Below are 23,641 nucleotides of genomic sequence, written 5' to 3'. Positions count from 1 at the left end.
GTGAGTCTGTTGCTCCTAAGTAACATAATTCCCACACAAAAGCAGCTCTTGATTTAAGATAATCTCTCACAGAATTGTTGACTACCAAAAAGTTATCAAAGTATTCTGTATGGGAAATGCAAACTAAACACTTAACATTTGTTCTTTCAGGATAATGATTTCCTTTGTCTTAATGAAGAAAATTATCTCATAGATGATGAAGAAAATGATTTTGTGATTAATGAATATGGAGAAAATGCTTTCTCAAATTCAGAAGAAACAGAAGCCACATTAGAACATGGAACTAAGTTTAATAAATACAACCAGGTTGATGAAGGTAATTCTGCCAAAACTGAACCTGTGGACAACATAATCAATATTCGTAAAAGGCAGATTCAAAGAACACACCATACTACAAAACTAGAAATGAACTCTGGTAAAGAGCAACTTCAAAAAAGTCTAGCACCTGATGAGAATGTACAAATAAATGAAATTCTTTCACCAGTTAATCATCAGAATCAATTAAATGATGAGAGTGGCTCCAGGCACACAGATAATAATGAATTTGACTTGTTCACTTTTCCCGGCTCTGTGCAGAACGAACATATTAGTGCAGAAAAAGATGAACTTCCAGGGCAGGAAATCAGTGACGATAACCCTATTACAATGGAAAATAATGAAGTCTCTGAAGTTGTGCAAGAGGAATCTGATTGGATTGGATCTAGAATTAGTGGGTGGTTTGGTTTGGAAGCTAAGAAGGATGAACAGGCTGTGGAACCAAATGACCCGTCTATACAGCAAAACTCTTTTAAAAGTCGGAAAATTCCATTAGACAATGACGAGGACTCTGTATTGTCAGAAGGGGGGGATACAAATATGTATTATGAGGCTAAAGGAATCCTTGATTCTGGAATGTCAGGTTGGATTGGGGGTTTGTCAAAACTGTTAACTTTCAACAGTGATTTATCAGAAGATATTTTATCTTCAAAGGAAGGTGAAAATAATAAGCATGAAAATAGTTATCTTGCTGATGACTCAACAGACCTAAGTAAACCTTCAGTAACTAAGCCAGGAAACAAAATATCTGAGCATTCAGCAGCAGATCATTCAAGGCCAAAACATAGTCAATCAGAAAATATTGACAAGGGTGATCAGAGCTTAATGAGTAATGTTCAGTCACTGTTTGGTTTAAGTGACAAGTCCTGGTTTGGGCAAATCAATGATGCTCAGAATTCAGATGTGTCGGGAGAAACAGAAGTCACCAGGGAAGAAAGTAGAAATGATAATGATCAGTCAGAATATTGGTGGGTTGATTTGAATGCAGTAAGTAATGTCTTCAGCTTTGGCGGTGACAATGGGGGTCAGACATTCAGACCTTCAGAAGAAGCACAAAATATTAACGGAAATGAAAAGGCTCCAGAAGGAAAAGGAAAATCAAACTCACAATGGTCTCACTCTAGTTTAAGTAAGATGTTAGGCTTTAGTCAAGGAAATGAAGATGAGATCTCCACCTTACTGGATGAAACTAAAGAAACCATTATTGAAAATAGCAAAAAAACTACATTAGATGTTGATAGATCAAAATCACAAAGGGGTACCTTTGGTTTAAAAGATATATTAATGTTTAATAAAAACAGTGAAGATTGTTCTGCTTCCAACCCTCTAGAAGAGAAGAGTTTATGTACTGTTAGGGATAAGAAAGAAAACACAATGGATACCAAATCTGAAGAGAGTTCTTCCACATTGAAATCAATTACTGATTCATTAATAAATGATGACACAGTTCAGTCACCAAAACAATGTCTGAACATGGTGGAGAATGATGCCAACTGTCAGCCTGATAGCTTGCCACAATCTGAGGAGGAATATAGGGAAACAAAAAGTGAACACACTCAATCAACACTTCCTATAAATGGGTTAAAAAACAACCTTGATGGCAAAGCATCAAAATCACAAGGTGTTCAGGAACCACAAGATTTTGATTTCCTGTATCCTAGTAAACCATCGACACAGGAAAGCATCCATAAAGATCAAAGTTTGCAAGAACATCTGATACATATTTCAGAAATTAAACAACATCTTTCAGATGATACAAAGACTCTGCCATATGAAAATGTATATTCTGGAGAAAAACTACATGGTGAACAGGAGGATGCACACAACCAGGGTCTAAACTCAGAAGAGCAAAAGATTGCCGTCATGAGTAAACATGACCCTTTAGCTCCAGAAAGTTTGTCTGAAGAAGAACAAAGTTTAACAATGCATTCTAAATGGCTACCTAATGACGATCCACATTCAGAAACTACATTTCTTACAGAGGCAGATAATGCAGATCGCTCAGTGTGGGGTAAATTGCAAGTTGAACATGATCTTCCACAAGATAATTTAGCGTCCAGACTGAAATCAGAGCAACAGACTTCAAATGCCACTGATGGTACCTCAATAAATAAGTTGCAGAATGGAAAAAAGTTCTCACAAGAACAGATAGTAAATCCAGACTTGAAAGAGAACCCTGTTTCAGACGGTGATCAGCATCAGCTAGAGGAACAGTTACAAAATAAGCCATTAACCTCACAAGAGAAAGATGTTAACCCAGCCTTACAATTTGAAGAACTTGGTGATTCAGGTAACAACAAGCTTTTATCCCAGAAACAAACTGATAATGAACAGCAAACCCTCAGTTTAAAACTCAGTGAAATTTCTTCCTCTAGTCAAGTTAGCCCATCTTCACAGAATGAATTATATAATGAAGAAGCCTCTGTACAAGTTACACATTTTACCTCAGCAGAAGAGCAAACTTCAGACCATTACAATTCGTTGTCTGAGAAGGTTAAAAAACAAGAAGTGTCACAACTAAACAGGGATGATGAAGGGGTCATAGCTACAAATGTCAGTGATGAAACATGGCAATTACAATCTATGCAGCAGGTTTCATATCATACTAGGGATCTATCAAAGGAAAATCCAACTGGAGACCAAAATGCCTTACAGCACCAATCCTTGACATTAGATACTGAATCCAGTCAGGATACTTCAGATTATAGTGAATGTCAGAATGTAGAAGAACCTGTCATGAAGGAACCTCAGCTTTTAAAATCAGCAACTACTGAGCTTGTTTCAGTTGCTGAAAAACCCTTTTCACTGAAAATGCATGATGAAGATGGTTTGCAAGCACAGCAAGCAACTTCTAAGTCAGAACTTCAATGGCCTGCTACTTCAAAACATGAGGAAGATACTTCTACTGAAAATGTGCACGTTAATGAAGACTTAGTCCAGACAGATGCTTTGATACATATGTCGGATGAAAGCAAAGTTCTGGTAAAGGAAACGTTGAATATCAAAAACAACATTCACGAAAAGGAACAAACTTTATCACATCCTTTATCAAATTCACAACCTGAAGGGAACACCCTTTCATATGATGACAAAACCCTGAACCAAGGAAACTCTTCTTATCAACAAAATAGTATGGAAGATGAAGGGTTATATTTAGAATCAGAAAATCAACTTGTTGCTTTAAATTCCACGGTAGATTCATCAGAGGAAGACACAACTGCACCTGCCAACAGTGGGACCACTACAAATACTGAAAATAGTAATAAGGTACATAGTTCTCTGGAAACTGAAGCAATGGTAGAACTTTTCAATTCATTACCTTCTGGCAATGTGAATCAACATACACCACACTCTAGTAAACATCAAGACACTGATACTAAAATTAAATCCCAGCATGTTGTCAAAGAAACAGAATATCAAATAAATCAAGACTACGCTGAAAACAATTTTCTGGGTAATGAGAAAACAACACGGTTATCCAGTGAATCGTTTTCTGCAAACTTACAGAAGGATGAAGCGCAAAGCAATTCTGAACAGCTGATAACGACCTCAGCTCGCAAAAGGAAAGACTCAATTAAACCGATTGAAGAAGTTCATACCAGACCAGAGGCCAGCAGTGAAAATGTGCTTGGGACCACTTCTACATGTAAAGATGAAAGTGGTGCTGAAGAAGAATCAGTGACATCAAAAGGTATAGAATCAGTGACTACCAGGCTAATGCTTCTACATTCCAGTGAATAGGTCACTTGTAGCTTAAGCAAAAGTTAATCTTAAGAAGTTCAGAGTCAAATGTATATTTGCTGATAGTACTCACCTCCATAATGATCTCAAATTTTTGAGAAAGCACTTGATTTTTACATTTTTTGGGAAAGATATTTTCAGGAAGTCAGGCTCATGCAGTTGCAAAACTCTTGAGTGTCAAAGTAATGAAAACAAAATTACAATAAAACTCCAATAGTCTGCTACCTCGGGACTTTGGTGGTGACTGACCTTAATTTGATCCTTTGGGCATTTGGATATATTGTTATTAAAATTTCACACAGTAGTTTAATACAGGGTACCTTTATAGGAAATGCAAGAAATGGGAACCTGTTGAGCTTAAAGTATGAGTTGGGCCAGAGTCCCCTTTAGTTTATAGGGAATATGAGAAATGAGACTGTAATAAGTCCAAAGCAAGTGCAGAAATCAGGACTGTGCTGAGTTTAAAGAAAGCATGTGGAAGAGGCTCCAGTGATTTTTAAAATAATTATAGAAAACAAAACCAGATTCCAAACCAGAATGATCTCTGAACAATTGGATTCCAGATTATTGGAGTTTTAGGTAAATATTTAAATGATATTCTGCATAATATAACCAATTTTAAAGAGGTGTCTAACAAAAGACCTCAAATATGACAAGAATGAAGGGTGAATGCAGGGAACATCGTGAAAGTATAGAAGTGGTGCAAAAGTTACAAGACAATTCAACTTCCAAAATGAAAATGCACCTCAAATTTCTGATTAAAATGCGGTCAAAAGTATTGAGAATTGACTTCATGAGAATAGTATATTTTCTGCTTTTTTTTAAAAAAGATGAGAACAGCCACTCTTTTTAAATCTTATTTTGATTTGTATTTTGAATCCCCATTTCCGATGGCTAATCGTTTAAAGTCAAGAACTAATATCGGTTCCAGATGAGGTAAAACAATGTGTTTTATTTTTAATATCCCAGGATTGAAAGACCCCTTGTCACACAATAGTGATTATTTTTCCCAATCTTTCATATCAGGCATTCTCTAATTAATTCAGTTGCCAGTTTGCTGGTAAAGAACACTGTACATGGCTGGTGTGCAACTTGTGTCATTTGTTCAAGAATCATAATTAATAGAGATAGTGGCATTGAATTTAATGTGTTTTTTCAGTCTGACATTGTGACTCCTGCTGACTATGGTTCCACATAACACACTTAAGAGCCCAAACTATGAATGAAGGTGGTCAAATACAAGATAATCGCAGCTAAATATAATCCTGTTCTTGTATCTCAGCCACTTGTGTGATACCTACATGTTGATTCAAATAAAGAGACTTGGAAAGTTTCCCCTACACTGTGGAGGTCTGAAGACAACAAATGTCTTCCTTGCCGACTCAGTTACTCTCTGCTAACCCAGCCAAGTCTAGCAATAGAAAATGAAGTTTTTATTTTGCAAACGTTTGTACATCTAAACTCAGAGAAGGAGATGGACATCTTATTAAAGAATCAGAGTATTTAGCATTTCAAATATTTAGGAAATTTAAGTTTGAGGAGCATTGCACGTTCAGAAGAAGCATTGGAACAGAGATGTGCAACAGTAAGACCTGGCTTCATGTTTGATGTGCACTGTTTCTGGCCATGTCTCTACAAAAAGGACAAGCAGAGGGCAATTTCTTTCCTATTAGAGCAGAAGGCAGGTCAGGAAAAGCCCCATCGTTATGTGGGTAGTTGGGCAGTGAAGCTGCTAAGAATCCAGAGGTAGATTGCCAAAATGTATAATACTGCAGTTACTAGAAACCTGAAATAAAACATTAACAATGGGTTGGGTAACGTGGTGAGAAAATCAAGCGTTTCAGGTCATAACAAAGAGAAAAGTTGAGAGATTTAAAAAAAAACAGTGGTGGAGAAGGGAAGGATAGGCAGAGAGAAAATAGAAGATGATGTGCAGAGGTATTCTTGCTTCATCTGTAGTGATCTTGCATAATCTTTGTTTAGCTTGTAGCTAACAACCTTATAGATAATATAGGATCTACAGGATATAAAGGTGGTTTCTTAATTATTTGTGTTTTGGTATCAAAGTGTATCTATCAGCATCATTTTATAGGCAGTTAGGTAAGAGGTCATGGGCCATGTACAGTGGAAACTCCTTTAAAGCAGGTCTCCTAACCTGGGTCAGTTAATGGTAAGAGTCCATGTTAGGGAGCCCCTGCTCTAAAGTCTCCAGCATCGGTGCTGAAATTCTGATGATGCAGACAAATTGTGCACGTCATCAAGCCAGTGCACAACTTGTATCTTATAGCAACCTGGCTAAAGTTGAATGGCAAAACGTGCTCTTGAGGCTGAATGCCTTCTCTATATGTATCTCCTTACTGAACTTCCTAAGGGAGCCTGTAGTAACAAAATAAAAGTTGCAAAGGGAAAATACAACAAACAAAAACAGTGAAAGCAATACGCAGTAAATCTTAAAACCTCAGAAGTTATGTTCAATGGTTCAGGATGATAAGCTGTAACAGTTGTAAGATTATGCATGGTGATCCACTTTCACTTAAAAATATATTTGCACTTTTTAGTCATTGTTCATCTACTGGTTGTTGAATAAAAGCAGTGTTTACTTTTAATTCAACATCACCATATCGGATTGTGTGGTGTTGCACAGGAATACCTGGACAATACTCCCCAGAATTTTCACTATCAACTTTTAGTTCAGATTCAGTTAAGCGTCTGACTGCATCTTTGCAAATAACTAGAGGCAGTAAAAAATTTAATCTTTTATTTTGCAGATGCTTTCAGTTCAGGTGACATTTCAAACACTCAAGTTATAAGCAATGAGCAAAATGCAGAAATTCTTGAAGAAACTGTTCAAATGAGCAAGTTTCTGCAGGAGCAGAGTGGGACCACGGACAATGGGGAAACTAGCAACTACCAGACTGAAGAGAAAGCGAGACCCACACACTTAAGTGAAGCTAAAGAACCATCAGTATTTGATGATCCAGAAGTTGGAACACCAACTGACAATGACATTGGTGAGTAGGAAGTGCAAAAGTATTAGTGTTCTCAGTAAAGTCTAAAAGCAATATTTCTCATTTCTCATTTTCTTAACAGAATATGAAACAAGTTTTGATGAGGCAGCTGCCCATAAATTAAGCAGAGTCTTTGAGCTCAATGCACAAAACTTCTTGATAATCGTTGATAATTTCATCCAAAATGTAAGTATTATTTTATACTGTGAACTAGAAAAAATATTGCAACAACTTGTACAAGGTCTCCGCTGCACTTTATTCTAGTTGGATGAATGTATTTTAATGTGCTGAATGTTACTTTTCAGCTTTGCTTCCTGTTTTCACTTTTCTGTCTGTCCATTTCCTTCTATCGTGTGACCTATACCTGAGTGTAAGTCAGTTGGCAACAGTAACTCAGTCAGGTGGACATTTATGATATTCTAGGATAGACCCTGTCAGCAGATTCTTCAGACGATTAATAGGCTCCAACCTTTCTGAGGGAACAGCATGCTCCTGGTGGAGGTACTATTATCTAACCCAAACATCAGCTCCTGACGCTTTATACACTCCGTCATGAGAAACACCCCCCCCCCCATAACACCTCCACCTAATTGACAAGATAACCTGTACCTGTATTTCCCCCTCTATTTGCTGACACATTTATTTGCCTTTTTATATTTTGACAAATCCTCTCAGCACTCTCCTGGCTTTCCATTTGCGATCTATCCACAATATTAAGACTAGCAAAAAAGACTGCACCAACTTGCCAGATGAATAAAAGGACTTAAGGACAACATTATATTCAAGGTGAACTTGTATAAAGAATTCAAAATAGTAGCTGTTTAGAATTAATCAACAATCAATTAAGAATTGATTGACAGAATGAAAATAGGATATGGTAGGTAAACTTACAAGGAACAAAAAGGCAAATTGTAAAAGGTTCTGTGTTAGTAAAAAGAAAAAGGGATTACGTTTGAACTCTACCCTGTCTGTGTCCTTCGTGAGTACACATGAACCCCACCCTGTCTGTGTCCCTCACCGTCCGTGTGAACCCCACCCTGTCCGTGTCCCTCACAGTCCGTGTGAACCCCACCCTGTCCGTGTGAACCCCACCCTGTCCGTGTGAACCCCACCCTGTCCGTGTGAACCCCACCCTGTCCGTGTGAACTCCACCCTGTCCGTGTGAACTCCACCCTGTCCGTGTCCCTCACCCTGTCCGTGTGAACCCCACCCTGTCAGTGTGAACCCCACCCTGTCCGTGTCCCTCACCCTGTCCGTGTCCCTCACCCTGTCCGTGTCCCTCACCCTGTCCGTGTCCCTCACCCTGTCCGTGTGAACTCCACCCTGTCCGTGTGAACCCCACCCTGTCCGTGTCCCTCACCCTGTCCGTGTCCCTCACCCTGTCCGTGTCCCTCACCCTGTCCGTGTGAACCCCACCCTGTCCGTGTGAACCCCACCCTGTCCGTGTCCCTCACCCTGTCCGTGTCCCTCACCCTGTCCGTGTCCCTCACCCTGTCCGTGTGAACCCCACCCTGTCCGTGTGAACCCCACCCTGTCCGTGTGAACCCCACCCTGTCCGTGTCCCTCACCCTGTCCGTGTCCCTCACCCTGTCCGTGTCCCTCACCCTGTCCGTGTCCCTCACCCTGTCCGTGTGAACCCCACCCTGTCCGTGTGAACCCCACCCTGTCCGTGTGAACCCCACCCTGTCCGAGTGAACCCCACCCTGTCCGAGTGAACCCCACCCTGTCCGTGTCCCTCACCCTGTCCGTGTCCCTCACCCTGTCCGTGACCCTCACCCTGTCCGTGTCCCTCACCGTCCGTGTGAACCCCACCCTGTCCGTGTCCCTCACCCTGTCCGTGTGAACCCCACCCTGTCCGTGTCCCTCACCCTGTCCGTGTGAACCCCAGCCTGTCCGTGTCCCTCACCCTGTCCGTGTCCCTCACCCTGTCCGTGTCCCTCACCCTGTCCGTGTGAACCCCACCCTGTCCGTGTGAACCCCACCCTGTCCGTGTGAACCCCACCCTGTCCGTGTGAACCCCACCCTGTCCGTGTCCCTCACCCTGTCCGTGTCCCTCACCCTGTCCGTGTCCCTCACCCTGTCCGTGTGAACCCCACCCTGTCCGTGTGAACCCCACCCTGTCCGTGTGAACCCCACCCTGTCCGTGTCCCTCACCCTGTCCGTGTCCCTCACCCTGTCCGTGTGAACCCCACCCTGTCCGTGTCCCTCACCGTCCGTGTGAACCCCACCCTGTCCGTGTCCCTCACCGTCCGTGTGAACCCCACCCTGTCCGTGTGAACCCCACCCTGTCCGTGTCCCTCACCCTGTCCGTGTCCACCCCACCCTGTCCGTGTCCACCCCACCCTGTCCGTGTCCACCCCACCCTGTCCGTGTCCACCCCACCCTGTCCGTGTCCACCCCACCCTGTCCGTGTGAACCCCACCCTGTCCGTGTCCCTCACCCTGTCCGTGTCCCTCACCCTGTCCGTGTCCCTCACCCTGTCCGTGTCCCTCACCCTGTCCGTGTCCCCCACCCTGTCCGTGTGAACCCCACCCTGTCCGTGTGAACCCCACCCTGTCCGTGTCCCTCACCCTGTCCGTGTCCCTCACCCTGTCCGTGTCCCTCACCCTGTCCGTGTCCCTCACCCTGTCCGTGTGAACCCCACCCTGTCCGTGTGAACCCCACCCTGTCCGTGTGAACCCCACCCTGTCCGTGTGAACCCCACCCTGTCCGTGTCCCTCACCATCCGTGTGAACCCCACCCTGTCCGTGTGAACCCCACCCTGTCCGTGTCCCTCACCCTGTCCGTGTCCCTCACCCTGTCCGTGTCCCTCACCCTGTCCGTGTCCCTCACCCTGTCCGTGTCCCTCACCCTGTCCGTGTGAACCCCACCCTGTCCGTGTGAACCCCACCCTGTCCGTGTGAACCCCACCCTGTCCGTGTCCCTCACCCTGTCCGTGTCCCTCACCCTGTCCGTGTGAACCCCACCCTGTCCGTGTGAACCCCACCCTGTCCGTGTCCCTCACCATCCGTGTGAACTCCACTCTGTCCGTGTCCCTCACCCTGTCCGTGTGAACCCCACCCTGTCCGTGTCCCTCACCCTGTCCGTGTGAACCCCACCCTGTCCATGTCCCTCACCGTCCGTGTGAACTCCACCCTGTCCGTGTGAACTCCACCCTGTCCGTGTGAACTCCACCCTGTCCGTGTGAACCCGACCCTGTCCGTGTGAACCCGACCCTGTCCGTGTGAACCCCACCCTGTCCGTGTCCCTCACCCTGTCCGTGTGAACCCCACCCTGTCCGTGTCCCTCACCCTGTCCGTGTGAACCCCACCCTGTCCGTGTGAACTCCACTCTCTCCATGTTCCTTCGAGGTCCGCATTAGCAGCTCTCGGCCTCGGCTTTGCTGGAACTCCTGCAGATGGACTTGCTGTCAGCAGCTCTGGTGCTCTGGTAGTTTGTTCTCTTCAACATCTCTGCTCAGCCTGTCCACACCCTCCTGGTGTGTCGGTTTAACAATCCGCACTGATGCACCATCATTAACTCTCGGAGACAGGAAGTGAACGATAGGCTTTTATTAGCAGGAAAAAAGGAGCAAGACATCCGGAGACTGAGGGTGGAGCCGTGCTCCAATTGCCTTTATACAGGGGTCTGTGGGAGGAGCCACAGGGGCAGTCAGCAGAGGGGTGTGTCCAGACAGGTATACATCGTTCACCACACGCACTTCTTCACGTTTTCGCGGCGCATTTTTTAATCACCCTTCTCTGCGTACTCTTTTGTCATTCTGCTCATTTACTGTCATGTATTCCTTGGTTAATTGCGCCTTCGATTTGCTACTCTTCACACCACTTACCATGCCTCAAGTGGTATACCGAAGTTGAGACCAATTCAGATCTTGTTTTCAGCTTCATTTCTGAAAGGTTAACATTTCACTGTTTCTTGTCAGTCTTCAATTCCACAGACACACTTCCCAAAGTTTTCCCTATGACATCGTCCAACTCCCTTTGTTCATGTAAAAATTTAATACAGAAGAACAGTAATGTGGCTGAGAGCATTGCAGCCTTGGAGCTTCTGTCGTTATAGCCATAGCCATGAATGGTGACACCATTAAAACTGGTTTTGTACAAAAATGTAGGAAAAATGTAGAGATTTCAAAGGATAGTTACAAACTTCCCTTCTTTGGCTTAGTGTCTGCGTTGATAATTGTGCATTCAACATACTGCTCCAGGCACAGTGCTGGAATGATAGTCCATTACAGAACTCAGGAAATCACTGTCATTTGAGATGAAATGTGAAGCTGAGGAGAGGCCACTTGACCTCATCTGGACATAATATTAAGCTTGGCACTTTTTCAAAGGAGGACACAGAAATTAACCCCAGATGTCCCAACAAATAACTGTCCTTCAGTCAACATTTAGAAAAAGAGAACACCATTTTTTAAAATTTACATATACACACACGCACTATATACAGTATAGGAGTTTATTGTTTGCAATTTGGCTGCAACATTTCTTATGCTGCAATACTAAAAACATTTTAAAAGGATTTTCAACTAGCTTTGACATCTCAAAGTTAAGCAATGTACTAAAAGGATGCAGAAGTTTATTGCCTTGGCTCAGCATGCATCATTGAGAACCCTTACCACCCAGGACATGCTGTCTTCTCGCAGCTGCCTTCAGTTGGAAGATACGTGAATCTCCGGGATCTTACCACCAGGTTCAGGCACAGTTATTACCCCTCAACCATCAGGCTCTTGAACCAGAGCGGTTAACTTCACTCGCCCCATCACTGAACTGTTCCCACAACGTATGACTCACTTTCAAGGATTCCTCATTTTATGTTCAGGATGTTTCTTGCTTACTTAGTATTATTATTTTTTTTATATATTTGCAGTTTGTTGTCTTTTGCACGTTGGTTGTGTCATGTTGGGTGCGGTCTTTCATTGTGTTTATTTTACTTACTGTGATTGCCCGCAAGAAAATTAATCTCAGGGTTTTATGTGGAACATATATGTACTTTGATAGAACTGAGGTGCTTGTGTTACTTGCTGTCAGATAAACAGGGAAACACACTTGACTTTAACCGAAATGTCACGGGTTCAAGTTCCGCTCCAGACACTTGAGAACATAATCTGGGCTGGCATTAGATGTATTCACACCGTTGCTGTTTGTGTGCTCCGTCCGTGCTGGACAGTTTCTCCACAGCTTTGAATGCATTTGTTTCTAATTGTCTGCGGGGGAGGTTGTGAAAGGGGCAGTGCTACTGTTCGCTTTATTTCACTTCGCTGACAGTAGGAATGAGGTTAAAGGTGGCCGAGTAACCTAGTTCTCCACAGAAAGTGGTGCCTTCCCTTCGCCCAACCCCCGTCCCCTACTTCTCCAAACTCTGTACGCCGGCAACCCCGGTGACCCACCCATCCATCCCCGATGCCCACTCCATGCTACTCGGCACACTGGCCGTCCTTGCTGCCCGTCCAGCTGATGCCGCCTGGGCTCCGGGCCCGGCTGACCGGAAGGCAGCTGCTGCGGACCGTGCCTTTCGACCCGGAAGCACAGCCAGCGCTGTGAAGATGGCGGTGGGTCCGACGCAACCGGTAGCTCCACGTCGCCCCGACTGAGCCTCGGGAGTCCGGAGAGGGGCGGACGGTTCAGGTCCCTCTGCGATTTGCCGCAGGGTGCCGACTGCCCGTGGCTGCTGAAGAGCCGATTGCCGGTGATGGCCCAGGATTTCTTAACAACATCGCTCTCCCGGCCGGCAAGTAGTTGATTCCACCAACCCCTCACCCCTCACCTCCGTCCCGGTCCTGTCTCTCTCCATCCTCCTCTTCCTCCACTCAATCATCTCTTCCCCGCCCTCTTGTCACCGACCTCCCCCTCTCCTTACCCACATCGTCCTGCACTCGTCTCGCCCATTTATTACCAAGTCGGACACTTCTGTTTGTTGACATCTCTTTTGCTCCTGTTGACTGTGCCATTTCTTCTAGCTGTAGACTGCGCCCCCCATTGCCATGGTAATGTTGCATTATGTTGTATTACAGCAGGGAAATTGATAATCTGGTCCAAAAGATCCACCATGACACGTCTCCAAATTTAAAATGGATATGTTTCTAGAGAAGAAATGAAAGTTGTTTCCAGCATGACACTAGTTTTAAGTTATATCTATCAGCAGACTCCTTTCCTTATCTAACTTCATCAACATATGCTGCTATTTAACAATACTGCACTTTTAGCATTGCAACTCACCGAGGTGTTTTACCTGACTGTTAGCAAACGGAGGATTTGAGGATAGCTAATCTTGTTCTGCTGTTTAAGAAAGGCTGTAAAAATGAACCGGGAAATCACAGGCTGGTGAGCCTGACGTCAGTAGTGGGAATGTTCCTGGAAGGCACTCTTAGGGAGAGTGTTTGGATAGATGTGGACTAATTATGGATAATCAGCATGGTTTTGTGTGTGGTAGGTTGTGTTCAACCAATCATATAGAGTTTTTTGAGGAAGTTATCTGAAACGTTGATAAAGCAAGGCAGTGGATGTTGTCTGCATGGTCTTTAGCAAGGCATTTGGGAAGGTCCCACATGGGCAGTTGCTCAAGAAGGTTCAGTCGCTCGATTTTCAAGATGAAGTAGTAAATTGAATTAAACATTGGGTTGGAGGCCTGTGACTAGCCGAGTGCTGGAAGGATCGGTGCTGGGTCCATTGTTGTTTGTCATCTGTATTGGTGATCTGGATGATAATGTGATTAATCGGATCAGCAGATTTGTAGATGAAACCAGGATTGTTGGAGTGGTGGACAGCGAGGATGACTAATTGAACTTGCAGCAGGATCTGGACCATCTGTAAAGATGGGCTGAGAAATGGCAGATGGAATTTAATGCAGACAAGTGTGAGGTTTTGCACTTAAGTAGGACCATCCAGGGCAGGTCTCATATAGTGAATGGTAGAACACTGAGGAATGCGGTAGAAAAAAGGGATCTGGGAGTATGGGTCCATAATTCATTAAAAGTGACGTCACAGGTAGATAGGGTTGTAAAGAAAACATTTGACAAATTGGCCTTCGTAAATTAAATATTTACAGCATTTGGGATGTTATGTTGAAGTTGTATAAGATGTTGATGAGGCCTAATTTGGAGTAGTGTGTGCAGTTTTGGTCACCTACCTACTGGAAAGATGTAAGTAAGGTTGAATGAATGCAGAGAACATTTACAAGTTGGTTGCTGGCACTGGAAGACCTGAGCTATAAGTAAAGATTAAATAAATTAGGACTCTACTCCTTGGAACATAGAAGATTGATGTGAGATTTGATAGAGGTTTGAAAAATTGAAGGGTATACATAGGGTAAATGCGAGTAGGTTTTTTTCCACTGAGGTTGGGTGGGAATACAAAGAGAGGTCAAGGTTAAGGGTGAAAGTTGAAAAGTTTAAGGGGAACAAGAAGGGAAACTCCTTCACTCAGAGGATCATGAGAGTGTGAGATGAGCTGCCAGCACAAGTGCTGCATGTGAGCTCGCTTTCAATACTAAAGCAAAGTTTAGATAGGTACGTGGAGGGCTATGGTCCCAGTGGAGGTTGATAGGAGAAGGCAGTTTAAGTGGTTCAGCATGGACTAAATGGGTAGAAGGGCCTTTTCCTGTGCTGTTCTTTACTATAACCCCAAGTCCACATCTGACATGTGGAGGGTGTTTAAGGACCATCTGCACAGTGTACAGGAAAGGTATGTTCCAGTCAGATGCAAGGACAAGGATTGCAACATAAGAGAACCTTGGATGTTGAGAGAGATGATAAATGTAGTCAACAAGAAAAATGAAATGTAAAGCTTAGGAAGCTAGAATCAAACAGAGCCAGAAAAGAACTCAGGAAAGGAATTAGGAAAGCCAGGAGGGGCCATGAAAAGCCCTTGGCAAGTTGGATTAAAGAGAATCCCAAGGCATTCTATACATACATCAAGAGCAAGAGGATAACTGGGGAGAAGGTAGGACCACTCAAAAATAAAGGGAGGAACATTTGATTATAGGTGGAGGATGTGGGTGAACTCTTCAATAAGTACTTTACATCAGTATTTATCAATGAGACCATGTTGATGACAGGGAGATCAGTGCTGAGTGTATTGATGTGCTAGGGCATTTTGAGATAAAGGAGGAGGTAGTGTTAGGTCTCTTCAAGAGCATTAAATTGGACAAGTCCCCAGGGCCTAATGAGATATACTCCAGGTTTTGAGAGAGAAAAGAGAAGAGATTGTTGGAGCCTTGGTCAATATCTTTGTGCCCTCTCTAGCCATGTGCGAGTCCCTGAAGGACTAATGAGGAGCTTATTATTCCATTATTCAAGAAGGGAACCAGGGATAATTCTGGAAACTAAAGAGCTGTAAGTCTTATATCAGTAGTAGGGAAGTTACTGAAGAGAATTCTTAGGGAAAGGATTTATGAGCTTTGAAAATCCATGCTCTAATTAGGGAGAGCCAGTATGGGGAAGTCATATCTTACCAACTTTTTTACGAGGTGACAAGGGTGAAGTTAGAGCTGTGAATGTTGTTTGTATGGATTTCAGTAAGATATTTGACAAGGTCCCTCACAGGAGCCTCATCCAGAAGATTAATGTGCATGGAATCCATGGGGAATTGGCTGCTTGAATTCAGATCTGGATTGCCCAAAGAAGACAGGGTGGTGGTCGAAGGGTATTATGCGAACGGGAGTTCTGTAATTAGTGGTGTTCCGCAGGGATGTGTACTGGGACCTCTGCTGGCTGTGATGTAGGGCGAGCTAGTAAGTTTGCAGATGATACAAAGATTGGTGTTATGGACAATGTAGATGACAGGTGAAGAATACAATGGGATGTAGATTGGTTGCAGATATGGATGGAGAAATGGCAGATAGAGTTTAACCCAGCTAAATGTGAAGTTTTGCACCTTGGTTGGTCAAATGTGGAGAGACAGTGTTGATGAGCAGAGTACTCTCGAGCAGGTGTTAGCGTGCTTGCTGTTATTAGTCGAGGCATTGAGGTCAAAAGTCAGGAGGTTATGTTACAGTTTTATAAAACTGGTTAGGCCACATCTGGTGTATTGTGTACAGTTCTGGTTACCCCACTATAGGAAGGATGTGGAGGCTTTGGAGAGGGTCCAGAGAGCTGTACCAGAATGTTACCTGGTTTAAAGGGTTTGTGCTATCATGAGAGGTGACAAACTTGGGTTGTTTTCTCTGAGGCTGAGTGGAGATCTGAGGGGTTTATAAGACTGAGAGGCATAGATAGAGTAAATAAACAATATTATCATTAAAACATAATAATTGTTTTTCTAAGCAGTACAGTGCAAGACAAAAACTGTTATAAAATAAATAGTGCAAAAGATGAATAATGAGGTAATATTCATGGGTTCATGGACAGATCAGAAAAATGTTGGCAGAGGGAAGAAGTTTTTCTTAAAATGTTGAGGGTTGGTCTTCAGGCTCCTGTACCACCTCCCCACTGGTAGTAACACAAAGAGGGCATGTGAGGCTCTTCAGTGATGGATGTGCCCTTCTTGAGGCACTGCCTCTTGAAGATGTCTGTGATAACAGAGTGTTGTGTCTGTGATGAAACTGGCTAACCCTCTGCAGTCTCTGGTAATCCTGTCAGTTTCAGACTCCAAACCAAACTGATGCAACCTGTCAGACTGCTCTCCACTATAACATCAGTGGAAATTTGGTGAATGAAGGTGGTGGTGGGTGGAGAAAGTTAAGACTGGTTTCATTCTTGAGTGACTAGAATTGGTGCTTTAGGATGGGAGGAGAATAGGTATATAGGGAAATGTGAGACCATAATGGGATTTAAAAACAAGTACTTTGCAATGAAGACATTGTTTAACCTGAAATCATGTAGGAACGTAGATGACCAATAGGTCAACAGAGTTGTAGTAGTAGTAGTGACTGAGGCTTGTGTGAGAGTTCAGCAGTAGAGGACATAGGACAGGTACTGAAATAGTTAATCTTATGTTCCAAAGTTCATCAATAATATACACACTTTTTCTTAGCCTGGCTGCCTCTTGTGGTAGCAATTTTCACCAATTTAAGAAAGATTGAAAATCTCTGTTGTTCTTCCTGACGCACTCATTATCGCTAGATATATCAGTACATATGGTGATGACCCTGCTAGGATAATGATGGCAATATTTTACTTGCAGACATATCAGACAGTGATGGATACGTTATCTGAAGATTTAGGAGCTTCATCAGACTTTCCTGGTCCCTGCACTGAGTTGTTCCTGATTTCGGTTCTGCTGGGGATTATCACTGCATTGCTGTTCATCTACAGGACTTGTCAGGCAGTAGGTATATTCATATGTAGCGATTACTTATTTCACAATAGTTGGATTGCTCAATATAACATTAAGTATCATGAATCAGTAGAGAGTCTTAAATTTTTTTTTAAACGGACATTCAAATGGTAAAATAACTGCTTCTATGTTGCTTGCTCTTTAGGTGAAAAGCAGAAGGTATATGGGTAAGTCACTGGGTGTTTGCAAGCAATATCTTTATCCAGATAATTTAATCTGATTAGTCCATTCTTTAAGTTTTCCAAATTTTAATCTTTTAGGGAGAGAGAAACAACTTGCAGAAAAAGTTTCCCAACTGTTTGATGAGAAATGCAAAATTCTTGAAACACTGAGTAGTTGTAAACAAAAGGTAAGTGCAACAATTGCTCTTGATTTTTGCTCTTATGTTATTCGTTACAATATTCGAATTGTCACTCTTGTTGTGTGGTATAACTTCAGTGTATGTTTGATGAGACTATTAGAAGCAAAATTAACAAATGTAGCATCTTTATGTTTGCGTTTGTTGCTTATACTCCCAGAACAGAGTGCACATCCTATGCTCACTTGAATATTAATTAGGGAAATCCCATGTTAGTCATCTTTGGAAATTGAATTATGTCGATCAGACCAAGCAGTCTTCAAAAGTGACAATAGAAGAAGTTAATTCACATAGTCATTTGCGCAGAGAAGATAATTAATAATAAATCAGACAGGAACTAATCAAGCAAGCAGTCAGAAAAATTATTTTAATGCTCATTTTTTTGGAGAATAAGTTCAATATTGAAAGCACCAACTATGAATCAGTATGCACACAAGCATTTTGGCCCACAGTGTCCACATCCACATTTTTGACCATTCACACTAATGCTGTTCACCTGCTTTCACCTTACCTATTTAAGCGACTTGTCCAAATGTTGTATCAGTGTGGTAATTGTGTATGACTGCACCAACCAGCTGACCAAAATTGATTGGAAGGGGAAGTTATCAGGGATAAGTGCAGAACAGCGATGGCTGGAATTTCTGGGATCAATTTGGAAGGTGCAGGATAGATATAAGCCAAAGATGAGGTATTCTAAAAGGAAGATGAGGCAACCTTGGCTGATGAGGGAAGTCAGAGACAGCATAAGTGCAAAAGAGAGGGCATTTAATATAGCAAGAATTAGTGGGAAGTTAGAGGGTTGGGAACTTTTAAAAACCAACAGAAGGCATCTAAAAAGCCATAAGGAGAGAAAAGATTACCGTGGATTCTGGACTACAGAGCGCACCTGATTAAAAGCCGCACGCTCTAATTTTAGAAAGAAGATCAATTTTGTACTTGTACAAGCTGCACCGGATTTTAAGCCGCAGGTGTCCCACATTGTAATATGAGATATTTACACAGAAAGATATTACACGTGAGGATTTTTTAACTTTTAATTAAATCCGTATGGTAACATAAACAAATACATATTGCAAATGCTTTTTTTCAAACAGTGCCTGTAACACAGCTACTTTTAAATATACATACACATCGGTAGCACACAAATTACGTTGCATATACTTTTTTACTGAACAGTGCACGAACAACATTCCAATATCTCCTAACGACTGGTAAAAAAAATATATATACTGCAGCCTACCAGGAAAAGTTATTGATCGCCTTCTTCATCTTCCTCCTGCGCACTAAAACCATCAAAATCCTCTTCTTCAGTGTCCGAATTGAACAACCTTAGGATCTCGTCACTCACTTCAGTCTCTTTGTTGTCGCTCTCATTTGAGCGCACACGGTCCTCTTCATCACGCAGCAGTCCAGCCTTTCGAAACCCGTTGGTGATGGTGGATGTTGTGACACGGCTCCACGCATTTAGGATCCACTGGCAGACTTGAGTTAAAGATGCTCTTCGCATGCGTCCTGTTTTGGTAAAGGATTTCTCGCCACTCGTCATCCAAGCCTCCCACTTAACGCGCAGCGCCATTTTTTTCTGTGAAAAAATCCCCCTGGTCGCTTGGCGTAGCACTCTCTCAGCCAATCCTTCATTAGACTCTCCATCATCCAACCTTTCTTATTGACTTTCACCATGATTTCTTTTGGGAATTTTTCCTTTGGCATTGTCAGCCGCTTAAAAATCACCATCGGTGGAAACTTTAGTCCGGATGCTGTGCAGCTCAGAACACAAGTAAAATGCGTTCTCTTATGGCCACTTGTTTTCAGTGTGATGGACGAGTCACCTTTTTTATTAACAGTCCGAGTGAGAGGCAGGTCAAACGTCAAAGGTACTTCATCCATATTTATGATATCATCTGGCCCGATGGAATTCTCCACTATCTTTGTTTGAGTGAATGTGCGGAAGTTAGCAAGTTTTTCCTCGTGGTCGGGAGGGAGCTGCTGACAGAGTCGTGCGTACCCTGACGGACTGGCCTTTTCGTCTCATAAATCTAAAACACCACGATGGCCCACCTCTAAAATCTTCGATTTTCATTTTGGTGGCGATTGCTTTAGCCTTGAGTCTGATCTGCACGGTGGAAACACCGCGGCCACCTGCTCTCTGTGTGTTAACCCAGTCTTCAAGAAAGTTTTCAAGTTCGGGCCATCTGCTATGATTACCTCTGAAAGCTTTTGTCGTCTTTTTGCATTGACTCAGTTCTTCACGCTGGCATCTCCACCATCTCACCATCGATTCATTTATGCCAAGATTATGTGCAGCAGCTCGATTTCCTTCTTCAACCGCCAGATTGATCGCCTTTAACTTAAAAGCTGCATCATATGCTTTTCTTCGAGTGTTTTCCATGTTGATGAGGGTGAGTACAAATGACTGATTTACAATAATTTAATTGTGAAAGTGCGCTTGATTTATCGTACAATTTCATTGGACTTCTGTGAAATACTCATCAATTTTATTGGTCTACTGTTACGAGGCAAAATGTTTTTGGCGGCATGAAAAAAAAACATGCATTAGCCGCACTGTAGTATAGGCCGCAGTGTTGCCGCGGTGTTCAAAGCGTGGGAAAAAAGTAGCGACTTATAGTCCGGAATTTACGGTAACTATGAAGGTAGACTACCTAATAATAGAAAAGAGAATACAAAATGTTTTTTCAGATATATAAAGAGTAAGAAAAGTGAGAGTAGATATCAGACTGCTGGAAAATGACATCAGTAAGGTACTAATGGGAAACGAAATGGTGGATTTATTTCAATCAACGGCATCTTTTGAATCTATTAAGAGGACACGGAGGATCTAAACATAAAACGTATGAACAATATGCATTGAGTGGTGGTAAATTAAGTATATTAAAAAAGAAAATTTTAACGCAAACAGTTGATAACTCAGTGTGAAACTTGATGCTTTTTGTTGCTTGAAAGCTTCTCAATATTGGGTGTCTGGCTTGTTGATGTCAAGAGCAAGACATTATCCAGATGGGCATCAGTCAATCTTGTTCTCAAACGGTTCTTGCTGTGCTTCATTTTTGAAAATAATTGCTCACACAGATAAGTGCTGCCAAACAATGATGCCATCATTTTTGCATGGTCCCCTAAGTTGGGATACTTCCCACTTGGATGAATATATTTTCTATAGAAGTCAAGCACTGACACATCTTCAGAATGAATTCTCGATCTCAATGTCGTCACATTGCATCTCAATTAATCCCATTTGAAAAATTTCTGATGCAGTGTCGACTTCCACATCAAATGGAGTAGCAAACAGCTTGAACTCATCTGCATGCAAACGAAAATCAGAAAAACCAGATGAAAACTCTTTTCTCAATTCTTGGACCATATTCATAAAAATGCCTGGATCTTGTGCTTTGCTTTGTTTCAAAAGTGTGGAAAATGTGCCCAATTTCCTTTTTGAAGCTGGTACTCCCACAATTGCAGCTTTCTTTCAAAGGCCACAATATGACCATACATCTCATGTATAAGCTGATTTTTTTTCCTTGAAGTTGTAAATTCAAGTTATTTAAATGAGGTGTAATGTCCACAAGAAATGCCAAGGTTGCAAGCCAATCAAGATCACGAAAATGTGAAGCATCCTCATTTTTGCTTTCAAGGAATATTGCCACCTCTTCATGCAATGCAAATACTCTTTCCAGCATTGACCCTCAGCAAAGCCAGCGTACGTTGCAGAAATAAGCCAGGTCCCCATATTCTGCTTCCATATCCGAAAAAACTGCTGAAACTGGCGATGATTCAATCCATGAGATAAGATCAGATTCACTGCCTTCACAACAATGTCCATAACGTCCTTTAATTTCAAACACTTGGCACATAATGCCTCTTGATGGGTAATGCGATGCATTTTAACCACTTCCTGTGCGATTCCAAAGTTTTCCATTTGTCTTTGCAGCAATGCGATGATGCCTTTTTTTTTCTGTCCCACCATTGCTGGTACCCCATCAGTTGTGATGCCAATTAGCTCCGACACATTAAGTTTCATTTCTGACATCATTTTGAACAAAAATGTCTGCTTCAGTAACCATGTCCTTCATAGGAATTAATTGAATAAACTCTTCCAAAATTTGAAAAGTTGAGGCCACTCCTCGTACAAACACTGCTAGTTGAGCAGTGTCTCTCAGGTCTGTGCTCTCATCGAGCACAATTGATAAAAATTGCAACTCGTTGCAGGCATCCCTTAAACAACTTTTAACATCATCTGACCTTTCTTTAACTCACCATGTGATCGTTCTTGCTGACAGGCTGATAGATGCAAATAAAGATTTCTTTTCAGGACCAACAATATCCACCACTATCAGTAAACATTCTTTGACAAACTCTCCATTTGTAAAAGGCTTCATCTTTTCTGCAATACGTTTTGAGACTTCATAGCTGGCATGGGTATTTCCTTCATTTTCTCTGCTTTTCTTGGCAAAAAATGACGTTTGTTTTCCGAAACTAGCCTTCATTTGCTCAACTTCATCTTTCCTTACTTGCCCAGTAAACTTGTTAAAATTTTCACTATGGTGGGTATCGTAATGTTTCCTGATACTTGCCACCTTCTTCACAGCAACATTTTCTAGGCAAATGAGACAAACTGGTTTCCCAGCTTGCTTGATGAAGAAGTAATCTAATGTACAAGTGTATTGGAAATTTCAGCACTCAGTGTCTACTTTCCTGCATTTTGCATTCATCGCCACTGAAGTTTTTTTCTCCAATTTTATTTCGAAACATGATTTATTCAATAAATCTCATAGCGCATGTAAATATCTGGATATTTAGCATGGATTTCTTGTTAAAACACATTGACGCTCTTTCTGTTTACAAATTTGAATGATCCCATCTGAAAACCTGCGCGTGCCTGGAGAGTATCTAATACATATTAATAAGGTAGTCTGCCTTCCCGTCATTCGTATATACCAGTGTTTGGTTTGAAACAAAACGGAACCTGGGGCCAGTGTAACAAGACACCATGTATGTCCATCAGTGTGGTCGCGTGAAACGCTCAGTATAAGGAAAAATCGCTCGTGGGCCGGATAAGCATAGTATCCCAATATTTGCTTGCTGGCCGGTCAAAATACCTTCGCAGGCCGGATCTGGCCCGTGGGCTGTAGGTTGTCTACCCCTGTGCTAGGGAAACTGAAAGCTTTCCATGTAGGTAAGTCACATGGACAACATGGACTACACCCCAGGGTTCTGAAAGAGGTAGCTGAAGAGATTGTGGAGGTATTAGTAATGATCTTTCAAGAATCACTAGATTCCGGAATGGTCACAGGGGACTGGAAAATTGCAAATGTCACTCCACTCTTTAAGAAGGGAAGACAGCAGAAGGGAAATCATAGACCAGTTAGCCTGACCTCATTGGTTGGAATGATGTTAGAGTTGATTGTTAAGGATGTGTTTTTGGGGTACTTGGAGGCAAAATAGGCTGAAGTCAGCATACTGTCCTTAAAGGAAAATCTTGCCTGACAAATCTGTTTGAATTCTTTGAACAAACAACAAGGATAGACAGAAGAGGATCAGTGGTTGTTGTGTGTAAAGAGAATACTTGAATCTTCTTTAAATCTCCTACCTCATCTTAAAATTGTGCCCCCTTCTTTATATTACCCCGACCACCAGATAATGATCTTTTGCTCTGTATTGCACACTACGTACATAATGCAACACTAAAGTGCAGTGCTTTACTGAATGTGCATTTAGGTCCCTAGTAGAATTGGATCAACTATGAAAAGGCAGGGTAAGTCTCATTATAGTACCCCATCTGTGCCTATCACAATCTTGCATACTTCAATCAGATCGCCCTTCAATTTTCTTCACTCCAAGGAAGACAAGCCTAGCCTTATCAGATTGCTCCCCATAAATCTGTAAGGAATATATTAGAATAACTCAGTAGGTCAAGGAGTCCTGTGCAATAC

The 23,641-nt window shown here is 42.5% G+C and overlaps 1 protein-coding gene across 4 annotated transcripts in view; it reads left to right on the top strand.

The window, feature by feature from the left end:
* mia2 (MIA SH3 domain ER export factor 2) overlaps positions 1–23,641 on the top strand; it is a 68,253-nt gene that overhangs the window by 10,859 nt on the left and 33,753 nt on the right. For 3 of the 4 annotated variants that reach the window (XR_009509058.1, XR_009509059.1, XM_059956747.1), the window contains exons 4-9: positions 151–4,006; positions 6,825–7,067; positions 7,147–7,250; positions 17,186–17,329; positions 17,484–17,505; positions 17,599–17,687. Coding sequence is in view for 2 of the 4 variants with exons in the window: in XM_059956747.1 (XP_059812730.1) it covers positions 151–4,006; positions 6,825–7,067; positions 7,147–7,250; positions 17,186–17,329; positions 17,484–17,505; positions 17,599–17,687 (4,458 nt within the window). In the remaining 2 variants the exon portion in view is untranslated. The remainder of the gene's footprint in view (positions 1–150; positions 4,007–6,824; positions 7,068–7,146; positions 7,251–17,185; positions 17,330–17,483; positions 17,506–17,598; positions 17,688–23,641) is intronic. The other variant, XM_059956757.1, reaches the window with a different exon arrangement.

This window comes from Hypanus sabinus, chromosome 2 (genome assembly GCF_030144855.1).
Source record: "Hypanus sabinus isolate sHypSab1 chromosome 2, sHypSab1.hap1, whole genome shotgun sequence".
NCBI classification, from domain to species: Eukaryota; Metazoa; Chordata; class Chondrichthyes; order Myliobatiformes; family Dasyatidae; genus Hypanus; species Hypanus sabinus.
Note: the sequence above shows the minus strand (reverse complement) of the source record. Positions and strands in the feature narration are given on the sequence as shown.